The sequence below is a fragment of the Nothoprocta perdicaria genome, unplaced genomic scaffold, assembly GCF_003342845.1.
Source record: "Nothoprocta perdicaria isolate Ctin4 unplaced genomic scaffold, notPer1 scaffold_103, whole genome shotgun sequence".
Taxonomy (NCBI): Eukaryota; Metazoa; Chordata; class Aves; order Tinamiformes; family Tinamidae; genus Nothoprocta; species Nothoprocta perdicaria.
Genome location: NW_020454128.1, coordinates 1,475,629 through 1,491,630, shown reverse-complemented (window position 1 = coordinate 1,491,630; position 16,002 = coordinate 1,475,629). Strand labels below are relative to the sequence as shown.

The 16,002-nt window shown below is 50.5% G+C and overlaps 2 protein-coding genes across 2 annotated transcripts; both read right to left on the bottom strand.

The window, feature by feature from the left end:
- Positions 1-1,591: 1,591 nt before the first annotated feature.
- On the bottom strand, positions 1,592-5,302 carry PLPBP (pyridoxal phosphate binding protein). The gene is made up of 7 exons (XM_026043713.1): positions 5,125-5,302; positions 5,006-5,041; positions 4,333-4,408; positions 3,357-3,491; positions 3,002-3,144; positions 2,596-2,694; positions 1,592-2,263 (listed from the first exon to the last, which is right to left on the bottom strand). The coding sequence occupies exons 1-7, from the start codon at positions 5,173-5,175 to the stop codon at positions 2,135-2,137; spliced, it is 669 nt and encodes a 222-aa protein (XP_025899498.1). The 5' UTR covers positions 5,176-5,302; the 3' UTR covers positions 1,592-2,134.
- A 1,078-nt stretch (positions 5,303-6,380) lies between these two features.
- On the bottom strand, positions 6,381-15,655 carry ERLIN2 (ER lipid raft associated 2). The gene is made up of 11 exons (XM_026043333.1): positions 15,542-15,655; positions 15,370-15,451; positions 15,000-15,046; positions 14,383-14,444; positions 13,397-13,522; positions 11,872-11,945; positions 11,350-11,408; positions 10,006-10,097; positions 9,748-9,837; positions 9,129-9,208; positions 6,381-8,570 (listed from the first exon to the last, which is right to left on the bottom strand). Exons 1-11 carry the CDS (start codon positions 15,646-15,648, stop codon positions 8,361-8,363), a joined length of 1,029 nt encoding a protein of 342 aa, XP_025899118.1. The 5' UTR covers positions 15,649-15,655; the 3' UTR covers positions 6,381-8,360.
- Positions 15,656-16,002: the final 347 nt, after the last annotated feature.

The window sequence follows — 16,002 nt, the reverse complement described above, 5'->3', positions numbered from 1 at the left end:
TCACTGAGGGGCTGGGGACACCAGCATGGGGCTGGGGATCTCATTGAGGGGTTGGAGACATCAGTATGGGGCTGGGGATCTCATTGAGGGACTGGGGACACCAGTATGGGACTGGAGACATCAGTGTGGGGTGGCGTACACCAGCACGGGATTGGGGATCTCATTGAGGGGTTGGAGACATCAGTATGGGGCTGGGAATCTCATTGAGGAGCTGGGGACATAAGCATGGGGCTGGGGAGATCAGTGTGGGGCTGGGGACCTCATTGAGGGGCTGGGAACACCACCCTGGGTATGGGGACCTCATTGAGGGGTTGGAGACATCAGTATGGGGCTGGGGATCTCATTGAGGGGCTGGGCACATCAGTGTGGGGCTGGGGACACCAGTCTGGGATTGGGGATCTCATTGAGGTGTTGAGGACATCAGCGTGGATTTGGGGACATCAGTGTGGGCCTGGGGACCTCACTGAGGGGCTGGGGACATTAGTATGGGGTTTGAGACATCAGCAGGACTGTGGGGACATCAGTGTGGGGCTGGGGCCATCAGCCCGAGGTTGGGGATCTCATTGAGGGGTTGGAGACATCAATATGGGGCTGGGGCCCTCATTGAGGGACTGGGGGCATCAGTATGGGGCTGAGGACACCAGTCTGGGATTGGGGACCTCATTGAGGGATTGAGGACATCAGTGTGAGCCTGGGGATCTCATTGAGGGGCTGGGGACATCAGTGTGACAGTGGGGACATCCGTGTGGGGCTGGGGACCTCATTGAGGGGTTGGGGACATCAGTAGGACTGTGGGGACATCAGCATTGGGGTGGGGACAGCAGTGTGGGGCTGGGGACCTCATTGAGGGGCTGGGGACATCAATATGGGGCTGGGGACATCAATATGGGGCTGGGGACATCAATATGGGGCTGGGGACATCACATCCCAGCGCAGCCTCCCTGGGCCTCCGTGCGCAGCTGCCCCCTAGTGGCCTCCAGGTTTTCGTGCAGCCTCCCCGGGCCTCCATGCACGGAGGCGCAGGGAGGCCGCACTAAAGGGCGCAGGGCCCCCGGGGCCAGGTGTCCTGCTGTCCTCGTTCATGGGAAGGAAATTCGAGGCCAGCCCTTAATGCATCAAGATGCCATCTAGGAACTGTGAGCGGTGGAAGAGCTTCTGGGGAGCACAGGGACATGTAATACTTGACTTTCCAAACTGCTTTTCCCCTCTAGCAAAGCCGCTCCCCCAAGATGAGCATTACAATCCTGGTACAGGTGGAACCGGGGTAGCAGAGGCCCCGTCTGGTTAAGCTTTCCTGGAATGCCACAGCAAGCCCAAGGTAGAGCAAGGAGCCTGAGGAACTGCCCCCACTCACCAGAAATACCTTGGAGCATCAGGAGCGAGGCAGGGTGAAAACAACCCCCAACAGCACTTCACGAGACGGGATGGGAAAGGCTGGCAGCGTCCCAGGATACGAGATGTGTCACCCGCAGGAAAAGTCAGCAGGGACTTGCAATCTGCATCCCAAACACTATGCCACGAGCTCACGCTGGCAGCTGTTCTTTATTCATCCTCATGTGCTTGTTATTCATCCCCAGCTTAAACACACACAGGCTCTCCCATGCCCCTCAGAGCCTGTAAGGGTTACAATATGTTTCTGGCACGTAGCTCCTATTTAAGCAACCACTCAGCTGCAGTCATGTGCAAAACCTTCACTCGAGGACAGGAAGTATTTTTAGGTCTCTGGCAAGAAATAAACTTGTTAGTGAAGAATTTACTCCTCAGTGAAAACAATCATTGGCACTGCTGTAGATATATCCTGCTCATTAGCAACTCCGTTCTTACAGATAATTATTTCTTTTTGAACCCATTTATCCAAAATTAAATTGTTCTTAATCAGCCTGAAGTATTTAAGGTACCAAAGTCACTTTCAACTATGTTTTTCCTTAGCACTTGCTGGTTACAAAAGTTCCAGTTTCTATGGGTACTCTAAAATCACAATAAATTACGAGGCATTTCTGGCCTCTATTCTATTATGAGGAATTTCCTCTCACCATCGCGATCGGGTGCCGACACGGAGGGAGGTAAGAATGCATAGCGAGGTCTCCCATCATTTGTCCTCTGTCGAGGCCACTTTTTATCCCATTTAACGATCCTACACTGTCAGGGCCTCCGTTTTACCTTCACTTTCAGCAAGGGCTTTCCCACCACCTGCTTTGTTGGAGTAATCTCGCTCTCCAAAAATTGTGCTTCCGATCCTGACGTTTGTGGATCCCACCTCTATCTACGAAGAGGAGGCAAAAGGCAGAGTTCAATACAGAGCTACCACCCACCAGCACAGCCCCCAAACAATCTAGATGCTCGCCAGGCTACAGAGGTAGCCCTTATATTTGCTAACTGTAGCTACAACAAGGGTCTATTTTGATCCCCAGAAGTGCATGCCAGGGCCAGGAGAGCTGTTTTTCACAGCACAGCAGAGTCAGGATGGATCTCCATGCGAGGAGAGGCCTACAAGGCCTGTCTGGATGAGGTACGAGTGGATTTTTGGATGCTAGCTGCAGGTGAGGGCATCTTTAGGTGCTAAAATAAAAGATAGCAGAGCGAAACCAGGCTTACTGCGTGCTGGAAGTCCGTGGACATGCCCATGCTCAGCTCCACCTTCTCCAGGGGCAGGTTCAGCTTTTCACACACCTCCTGCCGCAGGGATAACAACATCTACAAGGCAGGGGAGAGGAGAGGATGGCATGTTGTAGGACAACCACGGCAGCTCATCCGCAGGGTTCTCCAGACCCCGTTTCCTGCCTTTCTTTCCTTTATGCAGATGGGAAATTCCCACATGTCCTGTTGCTGCTTGCTCTGCTCTCCAGGAACACCCAGAGTTTCCCGCTACATGAGTGACAACACATATTTACAAGTCTCCTGAAGATAACTGATTATCACACCAGTATGACAGGCCACACAGACGCAGTTCCTTGGCCTCAGGCCGCCCCCTGCACCCAGTTATCTTCTAGGAAACTCTCACCTGGAAATCAGGATTTGGCCCCTTACTAAGGTCATGGCCAATGCTGCCAATCGTCATCAGTCCCACAAATTCCAAGCTCGGACACTTGTTGATGACATGCTCCACAGCTGCTGCGGTCTCTCCGGGAGGCAGGCCATGCTTACCTGGAGAAAACATAAAAGGGAGCGATGCAGGTCAAACTCTGCCAGAGAAGTCCTCTTGCCACAGTCAGGCAGAAGGGGATCATCTCGGATCAGCCTTTTCACCAAAACTCTTCTTACAAGCAAGCTGAGTTTCTTTCTAGACTAAAGAAACCTTCTCCTGTAAGTCAGCAGGATAATGTGCGTGTCACCATGAAGACTGTGCAGACACTTACTGTCTTCTCCACTAGTGTTAACTTGCACCATGACTTTTAGTTTCTGCGTTGACCCTTTCTTCTGCCACGAGCTGTTGACTCTGTCTGCCAGTTTCACAGAATCCACCGTTTCCAACATGAAGAGGTTAGGGACAGCTAGGGAGAAAAGACAAGGTCAGGACAATTCTGCTGGCACAAAAGCTGCTACATCTAGAAACTCAGCTCAGAGACAGTGCTGAACTAACGGCCAAAGTCCTCTGCCTGTTCTTACCCTCGTAGCTAAGCCATTCAACACTGTTTGCTTCCCTAACCACAGCTTTTGATTCCCTTAATAATGATTCCCTTAATGATTCCCTTCATAACAAGACCGTGCACACGTCCTTTGGGGGGCAGAGACACGGAAAAATCTGTGGATTAGCAACTTTGTTGGAAAGGTTGCAATACAGCAACCAAGTGAGATGTCTGGTACAGCTGGTGAACTGCATGAGTGCGGAGTGATGTTCACACCCACATACACCAAGGAGGGAAAGGGAGAAGAGGTCACTGCACTGCAAGGTGTCAGTCCTGCAGTGCCCCAGACCACAGGGAACCCCAAACCTTCCGGAACAAGCTAATTACAAAGTGAAAGCACAGCACGACTCAACGGCCCGAGCTTTGTCCAGTAATTCATGGGAAATGAGCAAAATGAGTAAATACACGAGCAGCTCAGGCTGGGAAAGCTGCAAAGGACAAGTAGCCCCTCTGAATAAGAGGCCTCGCGCTGTCCAAGCATCACAAGCACAGATATAGCTGCAATCATGCACGGTCAGCAGGAGACTATGGCAAGAGGGAACAGACTCAGCGAGGACTGAAAAATGGGACATTCTTCTATTTGCTAATTAGATGTCTTCCTGGCTTGAAATCAGCAATATAAATAGATAAATCAGGGTTATTATTTGTGTGACCATTGCAAGACTATTGCCCACGGGCTCCGCACATGAAGTTAAATAGAGTTTACCGATCAACTTGTTGACGTTATTTTTCTGCAGATGGCCAATAAAATGCCACTTAATCTCCGGACAAGACGACAGAATCTGAGAACAGAAAGGAACAGTTAATCAGGTCTGAATGATAATTTCCTCTTGCCCCAAGCAATCCTCGGGTCTTGGTCTGCCTGCAGACACAGTTCCAGACGTGCCGGCTGCTTTTGTTTTCCCTGCAAGACAGGGCTCAGGCAGGGCTCGTGGCAGGAATGGAGAGGGTCTCATTCCGGAGGGGAACAGCACTGCGGCATCACAAGGTTGACAGGGAGGGCAAAGCTCTGTTGTAACTGCAGAATCAGAAAGTGATTTGGGACATCGTGCCTTGCCCCAAACGGAGTCAGTTCTGCACGGGTATGTCCAGCACGCAAAGGACGAGAGGCCAGGTGCTGTGCACAGATGCTCTGCGACTAAGGCACCGCGTCTGCAGGATCCTCGTCACGGAGCAGGGCAGAAGGGGCAAGGAAGAACAGGCAGAAAAGCTGGGACTGACCCCACCACATATCTAGGGAAACAAAAGGGCTCTTTCCAAAGAAGACCAAGGAGCAGCTCTGCCGTCACCAGGTCTCTCACAACAGACAGGACTTTGTCCAAGACACTTCAGGAGGCGGCAGCGCGTGGAAAACCGGGCGGAGGGAAGCGTGTGCTTACCCTGGAGTCGGACGCCTTCTCCAGCAGCTCTTGAACCTGTGGGGACCGAAGGCAGCGCGCGGTCAGGGCTGCGGCGCGGCCGCGAGCGCGAGCGGGGCCCGCGGCCGCCGGGCACTCACGTAGTTCTCCCCGAAGCTGCGCTGCCCGTGCTCGTAGGCCTCGATCACCATGTCCGCCGGCTTCGTCTTGCTCACGGCCACCAGCCGGGGCTGCACGGCCGGGAGCCCCTGCGGGGAGCGCCCGGATCGGGTGACACCTTCCGACCCCCAGCCCGGCCACCTCCAGCCTACAGCCACTGTGGGCACGACGGGGCCCGTCTCTATGGTGGGAGGCTGCTCTCTATGATCTCGGGGGACCTGTCTCCAGGGTGTTGTGGGGCCTCTCTATGGTATGTGGAGGGAAAGCCAGCCCTTACCTTGGGGAACCTGTTCTTTCCTGTCTGCGTGTATCTTTTGATGATGGTTAGCGGTGGGGGGGCACCCCACTCCAAGGCGGGGGCTGTCTCCATGGTGGGGGAGGACGCGTGTGCCTCATGGGGAAAGGCACGGTGATCTCTATGGTGCTGGAGGACCCGCCGCCATGGCGGGAAGGGAGCTGCAGCCGCCGGGACGGTAGCAAACCCCGCTCTCCCGCCCCCTCCCTCCCAGGCCCGTGCCCTCCCCGCCTCGCGACGCCCCTCACCTGCGGCCTCCGGCCTACCGCCTGTTGCACTCGCTCCGTGACGGCCCGCAGCGCCGGGCCCAGCCCTTCGCTGGCTGCCATGCCTACTCTCCACATCCCCGGCCGGCCCCCACCGCCTTCCGCCACACACACGCGTCATCCTGCCCACCACCAATCAGGGCGCGCCGCCGCCGCTGCCCAGCCAATGGCATCTAGGGGGCGGGCCGCAGGGCGGCGCCACCATGTTGGGAAGGTCGCCTGGCCCTAAGGTGGCGCTCCCGGTGCTAAAAACAAGATTTTACACGAATTTTACCCAATCCAGAGACTTCCTGCATTTTCCACCCCCTCATACACACACACACTTTGGCATCCTCTGCAATGGCCGAGTGTAGCCCGAGGCTGTAGCACGCCGCTGTCACCCCTGACAAAAATCAAAACCAAAATGGAAGGTTTTTGTTAACAAACACCAACCTAAAAGGGCTTTTAGTCGAGCGCATCAAAAGGTCAGGGACAGTCCGGGCCCCCTTTCAAGGTGCTGATCAGGGAAAGCACAACTTAAGAGATAGACGGGATAAAGCACAACATGTGAGAAATTTATTGTGGAATATTCCAGAGGTTTCAAGATATAATGAAGAATCTCAAAAAAAAAAAAAAAAAAAAGGCAACACTGAATTTCAACTTGTAGAAAAGAATGTATAATTTCAACTCTGTTCTTTCTTTAAATTCTTATTAGAGATTGCTTAAGCTGCAAAAGTCTATGGTGTTATCGCTCCTACTGCAGTAATTAGCTTTCAATTAGGAGGAATCATAAAGGTTCATGGAGTGGTTTAAAAAAATCTGCATTTTAGATTAATAAGTCTGGTTATTCTTTTTTTTTTTTTTCCCCCCCCTGTATTTCTCCACAAAGGAGCACTTTCACGGCAATATTTTCCATTAAAAATAATCACTAAGACCTATTCAAACTGTTGTTTTGCAGTAATGTTCCACAGGAGCATCCTTTGAAACACACTTTGGTTTGTTAGGGTCTTTGCATTTGAGTAGACACTCAACTAAAGAATGTCTTAGTTACTAAATGGAACCCCAAATATGAAAGCAGAACAGCCCCATGCAACCCAGATAACCTCCAAAGTGCTGGGTATGATTACCTGAGGTCGAAAGTTTTGCTATTCCCTTTTCATAATCTTCTGCAGAAAATTTATAAAACTGAGTAATATTACCCACACATTTCTGGATGCAATTTCTTGACTGCTACCTGGTCCCCTGTAGATTTCTGAGATGAAATTTTTCACCATGGGGCCCAGTTTTTCCAGCAGACACAAGAATATCTGTAGATGGGCTTTTTCCAGCTGTAACTGGTGCTATCTTTGATTTTTCAAATATGTATAGTCATCACTCCAAAAGTAAAAATAATAAGAAATAGTGAAGATACTGGAACCAGCACTAAAAATGTATTGGATTTCTCTCTTACTGTGCTTATTAAAAAAAAAAAAAAGCATATATTTAAAACACTGAAGAGTGAAACCAAGCACAGTAGGCGGCAAGCTCTGCAACACTAGATTTTAAGTGCAATAGGCTGGTCCATGACAACTAAGTTAGAACTTGCACTCTTTTTTCATATTAGTATATGGACTGTAAATTAAAAGGAGTTAATAAACAGGCTCTCCTGCCAGGTTACTGATGGATTGGTGTGGGGGACAGGAAATAAAAACAGATGTTTGCTCTAGCCCTGAGCTTCCCCCCACCCCCTCAAAGTTCTGCATACATGCCAAATAAAACAAAAAAAACCCTCTATATTTTCCTCTGTATCTGATATAAGAATTAATCAGTGGTCTGTAGTGAAAGGTACACTGTACAGCATTGTCCTGAGCAAAGAAAAAAAGGTATTTTCTCTCTGAATAGCGCAGATGTAAGTGCGTGCCTTTGCCCTGTGACTTTTCAGTATATTATTTTGCTACCAGCAAATATCCCTTCCCTTATGCTCTATGCTGAAAATACAGGTCTGATTTGAGGGGGCAGTTCAGTCCAGTGAAACACTGGCAGGACACTGCCTCCATCGGCATACCTGGACTCTTGGCTCAGTGGATGAACTGCCAGCAAGGACGTCCCTTTAAGCTCTCCAAATACGACGAATGGAAAACAAACCAGTGTTAGATGCAGCAAATGAATAGTTCAGAGCACTACCTCTAAGCCACCTGACATTCTGACGGTGTCTGAGCCTTCAAGCAGACACGCTTAGTGTACAAAAGTCTAGCACCTTTTTTAAAATGGGTTTGAAATAAAGTACTGGGAATTTCCAACAAAAAAGAAAAAAATAGCAGCAACTCCCCCTCCCTCCAAATCTTCTTTACTTCCACAGCTGCTATAAACCCATTCCCTCCCAAATAAAGTACCTAGCTGAGTTGGCCGCAGAACACATTGTGCAGAGATGTCATCCATCTGGCCCCTCCACAATAATTGGTCTTTTTGTCCATCAGCAGGAGAGGTGCTTCTCGAGGACATATTTGGAGCTGACTGCTTAGATGTCACCAGAAAAAAAGCACCCCATAAATACCAAAGTCCTTGCATCTAATCGTCCCAGAAAAGATTAACGGGATTAAGTCTGATTCATCTTGCTCAGTACAGGAAAGGGGAAAGAGAAAGGAACTTCCCAGTTCTCCTCTTCTTTTCATATAAGAAAACTACAAATCTTGCAAGATCATTTGATGTTACGATGCAGTTTTGTGTCTTCACTGGTTCCTGCACCATCATCGTCTTGGATTCCTTCCGTGAGTCCATCCGCAAGCTTCGTCTGGCTCCCTGCATGGTCCATGAACATGTTGGGAATATCTTTGCCAAAATAGATCTTGCTGTTCGCTGCAATAGCCTTGTATTTCATCAGCTGCAAATACTCAGGAGTTAACTTCAGCTGCACAAAAATAAAAAAACATCACCAACAGCTCAGATTTATTCAAAACCAACTTTCTGTTTTAAGCATACAAAGAGTTCACTTTTCCAAAACACTAGCAGTCACGGAAAGCTGTCGCAACGCAAAATACTGGAAAGAAATACAGCTGGCTTTTTTTTTTTCCCCCCTCCCTACAGAGTAGGTTGAAAAGTCTCTTTTGGAGAGCAGAGCTCATTTTCTCGGGACAATCACATTGTAACAGAAAGAATGGAAAAAAACAGGGCAAAACTTGTGCACAAACATTTCGAACTGCTGTCCGTTCTCACTGATCCTTACAAAGCAAAGGCTTCCTGCCAGGATGTCCTGGCAGATATTCCATGTATCCTCGCATAAACCAAGCTAGAAGAGAATATCAACTTGCAAATACCACTGTTTCATGCCGAAAGAAGGTAGCTTTGTGTTGCTTTCCAACTTGCTCAAGCAGACACAATAAGCACAGACTGCCCTTTTGCTAAAGCCTTCCATACAGTCTGACGTACCGAGTCCCACTTTAGCCCCAGGTTATGGAAATACCAGTACCTTGTTAGCCTCAGCTATTTTCATAGCAGTGTAGCATTCAGCATCAGCTCTTGCCTTCTCTCTCGCAAGAAATGCGGCATCTGGGGAAAACAAAACAAATGAAAACACAGGCTCCCACATTCATTATTTCCTGCCATGTTTACATCCAGAACTCTTCTTTGTGTGGTCAGGATCACTGCTAAACTGTAAAGCATTTATGCAACAAGGAAAAGGGAGAGCAAAATGGAAAGCCCAGAAACAGGATCTTTCCTTATTTTTTCTTCCTAAAAAGTTGCAGCATGGTATTATAAAATAAGCAAGTTGGAACTGTGACCTGAAACCCCAAATTATTTTATACAGACAGGTTTCTTATTGCTCCTTTCGTCGCACAGGCTAAGTACACTCTCTTCTTCTCTAGCCAGCCACTAAACTCTTGTGCGGAAAACACAGCAACTGTTTCATTACAGAAGACAAATAATCCAATCTGACATCCACAAAGGTGCAGTTAGGGATCACAGTCAATACCTGCACTTCACTGCACTGATGCAAGAACAAACTTAACTCCCTCATGAACTACTTTGAGATCTTTAGCCAAAAGCCACTGCAGTTTTTTTTGCTCACTGCAAAGTTCACTACTCGCCTTCAATCTCTGAAATGCGCTTCTCCGTTTCCTTCTCCATCACTTTCTGTCCGTAAGTGATTTCAGCAACTTGGGCAATCTTTTCTGCCTCTGAGGTGGAAAAAAAAAGTCCAGAAAGGATGCAGTGAGAAAATAAGGAACTCAATGAGGAACCAAGCTCACACCTTCCCCCACAGATGTCTGGGTTCCCTCTAGTTGCTTCCTACCCCACCACACCCCCTTGTACAGTTTCTGCCTTTGGATAAAGATAATACAGACCAATGAGGGCCTTTTTCCTTTCTGTCTCTGCTTCCTTCTCCACCACCTTCTGTTTCTGTGCTGCAATCAGCAACTTTGTCTTCTCGCTCTCCCTAAAAAAAAAAAGGCAGGTATAAAACGTGAGCTCACTGAGTACGATGCTTTGGCCTCCTTTGAGCACGTTTCGGGCAGGCAGCAATCAGGAAATGAGTATGTGAACTTGGTTTTTCTATACTAAACTGTGTGTTTCTTCCCTCCATAGCAAGGACACTTTTCAGTAAGGCGAGCGTGAACCATTCCCTGCTACTCTCTGCCGACTCCCGTAGCACCTGCTGGCAGAGGCAGCTCACAGCAGAGCAGTTTGACCATACACAAGTTTTCTGTGCAACTATTAATGAAGAAATGAAAGTGACAGCAGCCTTGCCTTAGCACAGATGGTTAGAACTTCCCTTTCTCGTGTGAAAGCCTGTGGAAGGAAACGGCTTTGAAATCATCCTTTGTTAGCAAAATGGCTCCATGCATTTTACATGGCTCAGTCTTTTCTATCTTACTGTTCTGTATACATAAAAAGAAGTTTCAAAAGAAAGTTGTGGGAGCGTTTTTTTTTGTTTGTTTTTTTTTTTGTTTTTTTTTTTTTTAAATATTCCCTTCAATCAGGAAAGGGGCAGCTGGAGCCAAAACCCCATTCTGAACACATACCCAGCTGCATTGCTGGCAACAAATAAGAGCGGGCCAATTTGGAACTCTATGCATCACGACCACAGTGCAAACAACTTATCATGGTCAAAAGGTCAGAGCAAATGCTAAAGCAGGGAAAAAGGGAGAAAGGGATCTTATTCTGGCTTCTGCAGGCTTTGTTGGCAGAGTGCTCAGAGAAAATAAGCATTTCTGAATGACTGAGTGCATGACAAGGCTGCTGGCTCAGTGCTGAGAAGGGATCAGGATGTCAAGTGCTATTAAAGAAAGTTATTTCAAAGCTTTGCAAGTCTTCAACCTGTTTTATCAACAGCTTCTCAAGCCTAGTAAAACAGCAGGATTAGTGGTGGACAGTATCAACCTGCCACTCACTCGTGTGCTCTGGGAGGCCTTTTAAAAATAGGAACAGTGGCAAGGGGAACAAGCTTCTGGGGAAAGCAATTTCTGTGCCCAAATGTGCAAAACCTTCCAGCTCCCAGTGAGCTGTCAGTCAGTGACAGTGACTGACACACGCTCATCCAGTACAGCCTCGCTACACCTGCACGGCAGCGAGGCAGCACGAGGTGGAGAGCATGCCTGGCACTCTGATCACTGCGTGCCGTGAGAACACATTCATCGGGATGAGCAATTCCCTTTGGCAACACGAAGGTGCAGGTCTCGGGCACTTACATGAGCTCGTAATTCCTCCGGATCGCTTCAGGGATGTTTGGCTTTGTAACTCGGACAGCCTGGAAAGAGAGAACGAAGAAAACATAGGCAAGCAGCCAAAAACCAAAAGGCAAATGGCCTCAAGGCTGCAGAGGGTGGGGAAGCTAATTTAGGGCATGTTCTGCCAGACAAAGCTTTTACACTGCAGGAACTGTGACCAGCTCCAAAAAACAAAGAGCAGATGTAAGCTTTAATGATCCCCTGAGACGAGATCAGGATACCTCCTGTAGCCTGGACATCACTAGCGTAACTAGTGATAACCCCTGATATAAGATCACCAGTATCCAGGATAACACCAAAAGAAACCCAACCCGGCAAAGTCGGGAAGAAACGGGTGAAATACTACTCTCCATCCCCAAAGGAGTTAAACACAGATTGTATTACAGTTTTCTAAAAAATTTTCACAGCTTCCTATTTGATTTTAGCTCTTTCCCCTCCCTTATGATCTATGTCTTGGACACTTCAAAGAGGAACCCTCATTACCTGTATAATTAATCCAGGGGCCATTGTAGTTAGATCTTGCTGCAAGGCCAGTTTAAGGTTTTCATCAATCTGATCTGATTGGGGAGAAAAAACAAACAGAGTAACTAAAAGCCCCCCCAAAGATTTTTGCTCTCAACAGGTATTGAATTAGCTGGAATTACTCACACTTCTCATTCCTGGAAAGCAAATACTAATGTAAGTTTGATAGAAAGATGCTGTGCTGAGAAAAATAATCTGTGAGCTAAAACCAGGTTCCCACCCCTCTTGGCACATCACGCACCATTTCAAAGTGTTAAAGAAGCTGCAATTTTCATGCATCTCTTGCCAACAGAGCAATTTCGACCTTCCCCTTTTCTGTGCACAGGCGTCTTAAGCTCTCTCTTCTCTGGAGGTTCTGGAAGACTTAAATAGACTTCCCCATAGACTCATCCTGCAGAGAACCAAGCACTGGACAGAAAATAAGCTGCATGTGGAGGGTTTATTAGATACCCTCTGACCACTATACCAGCAAGGGCTGCTCACAGCACAGAGGTCAGAGAAGGTAGTGGCGTTTCCAAAGCCTGCTGAGAGGCAACCCACAACTGAGCCACTTTTCCACTGCCTGGGCAGCCTTGGGGGCAAGAAGCATGTTTTCCAGGAAAAATACAAAAGAAAATCCTGCTGCAGGTAAAAGCGCCAAGGATAGCAGTGTTTCCAGCTGGGGCCTGCTGAGGATGCAAAGGGAAAATAAAAATGTAACAGCCTTGAAAGGGATCATGTCTCACTCCTTTATTATTTGCTTTGGTCCCGGTTTAGCTGCATGTGAATCACATTTGCAATCCGTGCAGTTCAGCCAGGAGGAAACAGCTGTTATCAGTTTCCTGCACCTGCCTGCAGACGTTGGGGCAGCAGATCACGACACGAGGCCGTTTGAAATGCCCCGTGCACGGCTTGGGAGCCAGAAGAACATTCGGCTCAGACCAGAAGAGCTAACACAGGAGTTTACCGGAGTTCCTTCTGCGCAAGGCAGTGGCCTTGAGTTACTCCAAGCAGTTGTTGCCAGCAGCTGCTGACATCTGGAGACTCCATGAGCACAGGGCCAGCTCCCCCACCAAGTGCCCCATAAAGGAGCAGGAGGGCAACAGTGCCACTTCTGAATTTTATACAGATTCAGTCAGAACGGGCATAGCCAAGCTTCCTGAAAAGCCCTGCTGACAAGAGGAACAGTTTGCAAGCACCCTCCCTGTGTTTGCTCAAGGACTTGGCATCGACTAACTGCAGCTACAAACTCACTCCATTCTGGGCCCGAATTCCTGTTCACAGCAGCGCTTTGCCTGCAGCCAGCACTGCCCGAATGCTCAAAGGGATATCTCCTCACTCCAAAGCAACAAGCAAAGCACTCAGTGCCGGCAGTGCTCTGGCTCTTTTTACCAAGAAAACACCACTCTGTTCAGGTCTATGGCTAAAAACATGTGCTCTGAAACATCATGCAAGGAAGCACTAAGCCAGCGTGGAGCACGCAGCGTTGGTGCTGGGGGCAGCTCACCGAAGAGCTCAATGTAGACCTCCTGCAGCGTGTGGACACTGCAGAACTGGTTCAGCTCGTGGTGGATCTTGTTGAAGATGAGAGCTTTGTCGTAGTCGGCGGTGTAGTTCTTCACTATGTCATATACTACATTGAAAAAAAAAACAGAGAAATGGGTGTTAAGAGCTGGCGAGAGGTGAATGCTCGCAGTGGAAAGCTTACGGCTCACTCACACCAGCGGGAGAGGCGGTGGCTGTTGAGGGAACAGGGAAGCACCTGGCAAAGAGCAGCTCACGCCACAAACAGGCGCTTTGTTCACTTACTCTGACGGGGAGGTTTAATTATTGCCCATGGTACCTCACACATCAACCCTGTGCTTAGCAAAAAAACGGCATTTAAGTCCCAGTGGCCTTCCCTGCACTAGCTGCAGGTAACACCCTAGTATCTGTCAGGCAAATGGCACGTGTTGCATCCCAACAGCAGAAAGAAGAGACTGCATGCAGCAGTGGGAGGGAATCCTGACATCAGGCTAGGACAGAAGCCTCTAGGCAGGATGCTGATGAGCCGGGAAATAATTCCATGCTCGTAAAAAGCAGGATGTTAACAAGGAAACAGCCTGGAGAAAAGGCTGCCTGGGTCATTCCCTCTGTGCTGCAGCCGCTCTGGGCTCTCCCAGTGTGTGCACCCCTCATTATTCAAACCAGAAGCTCTTCATGGAAGCACAGAACCCACTGGGGCCATAACAACACAGACAGCAAGAGTGACAAATGACATTGAGGGACTAACGAAGCAATTAGCAGCAGAGAACAAGTATGTGCAAGAAACAAGAAGCACACAAGGGGCTGGGAGAACTGTTTAAAAGGCCTGAGCCCCAGAGGCTTTACGGGGTAGTCAGAGAAATACGAGCAATGCCCCAAAACGGGCAGGGCACAAGCGTGCACCAGCTCACCCTGTGCTAACAGGGGTGCTGAGGATGCTGCACCCGAGGGTCCGAGGGAGAAACTCACCTGCACCTTGGATGAGGAAATTCACCACCTCAATCCTGTCAAAATAAATCATCACTCCCCCACTGCAAAAAGAAGAAAAGAAATAAAAATAAAGCAGTTTGCTGAGCAGCAGCCTCCGGGGCTTTGTCACAAGTGTCCTTTAGGAGCCGTATCAATCCCTAGCAGGCCAGACCAAATTCCTAGGGGCTGTGACACAGAAATCGAAGCTCCCAAGTCCCTCCCCTAGATCCTCTAGCCGCTCCCTTCCTTCCCGTGCCTCACTTTCTGGACCAGCAAAGCAGAGGTGACTTCTCTGCAATGAGAGGGCAAGTTCCAGCACGCCAGACCCAAGCAGACAGGCTGCTACTGGAAAAGCCAGGCTGGAGTGAGCTGAAACACGGCCCGTTTCCAGCAAAAAATTAACTAAATCAGGACTGAACTTGCTGACGGAAGTCTCAGCACCTCTGCAGGCACAAGCAGAGGGGAAAGTGGTGCAGAGAGGCTCAAGACATTCACACAGAACTTCTTAGCCGGGGTGTGAAGGGATGGAGACAGGTTCCCCGCTTGCAGGGGAAGCCGGGAAGGGAAACCAAGCCCGGGGGGGAAAACCTGGGGCAGCAAGAAAGGACCGGGCTCACCTGGTGCCGCAGGGGACATTTTTCACCTCGTCGGTCTGCAGGGTGGTCTGCACAGAGAGGAGCGTCAGGAGGGGTAAATGGAGCCCAGGCCCCACGTGAGCTCCTGGGCACCCACTCCCCATAACCCCCGGGGACCCTTTTCTCACCCCCCCGGCTATGGGGGGAGGGGGGACAGGACCTGCAGCCTCTGGGGACCCTCCCAGGGACCCCGTTGCCACCTCCACCCCCAACAACAGGGACCCCTGGGACCCGCAACCCCCGAGACCGCCCCCCTTCCCGCCGGGACCTCATTCCCACCCGCCTCAGCCTCAGGGAAGCCCGGGAGCCGCAGCCCCGAGGCGGCCCCCGCGCCGCGCGGCGGCAGCAGCACCTGCACCGACTTGTAGGAGGTGATGAAGGGCAGCATGAGGTGGAAGCCGGGGCCGCTGGTGGAGGTGAGCAGCGCCCCGCCACTGCGGGGGGAAACGGACAGCATCAGGCCTGGCTGCACGGGCGGGGAAGGGAACCGCGGAACCGCCGCGAGGGCTCCCCAGCGCGCTCACCGGTAGTAGACGCCGATGTGGCCCTCCTCGATCTTGTGGATGGCCGAGAGGAAGGCGGCGGCCACGAAGCTCAGCGAGAGCGCCGCGATGGCGCCCACCTGGGCCATGGCCGCGCGGCGGCCGCCGCCACTTCCGCCCGCCGCCGTGACGTCGTCGCTGCGCGCCGCGCTTCCGGCCCCGCCCGCTGGGGGCGGGGCGGCACGGGACGCGGGGACGCGGGTTCGAGACTGGCCCCCGGCCCGTGCGGATTGGTGTGGCGGCTCCCCGGGTTCGAGACTGGCCCCTGGCCCGTGCGGATCTGGTCTGGCGGCTCCCCGGGTTCGAGACCGGCCCCCGGCCCGTGCGGATCTGGTCTGGCGGCTCCCCGGGTTCGAGACCGGCCCCCAGCCCGTGCAGATCGGGTCTGGCAGCTCCTCTGGGTGCTCGGGACCCTCGTGAACCTGTGTGGCCACCTTGTCCCA

Excerpts from the sequence above, each read along its gene's own strand:
- PLPBP (XM_026043713.1), bottom strand. The coding sequence starts at position 5,175 with ATGGTGATCGAGGCCTACGAGCACGGGCAGCGCAGCTTCGGGGAGAAC. Across the intron at positions 5,042-5,124 it reads GCAGCTTCGGGGAGAACTAC|GTTCAAGAGCTGCTGGAGAA; the intron begins GTGAGTGCCCGG and ends CGGTCCCCACAG. Across the intron at positions 2,695-3,001 it reads GGCCAAATCCTGATTTCCAG|ATGTTGTTATCCCTGCGGCA; the intron begins GTGAGAGTTTCC and ends CCTGCCTTGTAG.
- ERLIN2 (XM_026043333.1), bottom strand. The coding sequence starts at position 15,648 with ATGGCCCAGGTGGGCGCCATCGCGGCGCTCTCGCTGAGCTTCGTGGCC. Across the intron at positions 14,445-14,999 it reads AATGTCCCCTGCGGCACCAG|TGGGGGAGTGATGATTTATT; the intron begins GTGAGCCCGGTC and ends TTCTTTTTGCAG. Across the intron at positions 11,946-13,396 it reads GGTCTACATTGAGCTCTTCG|ATCAGATTGATGAAAACCTT; the intron begins GTGAGCTGCCCC and ends CTCCCCAATCAG.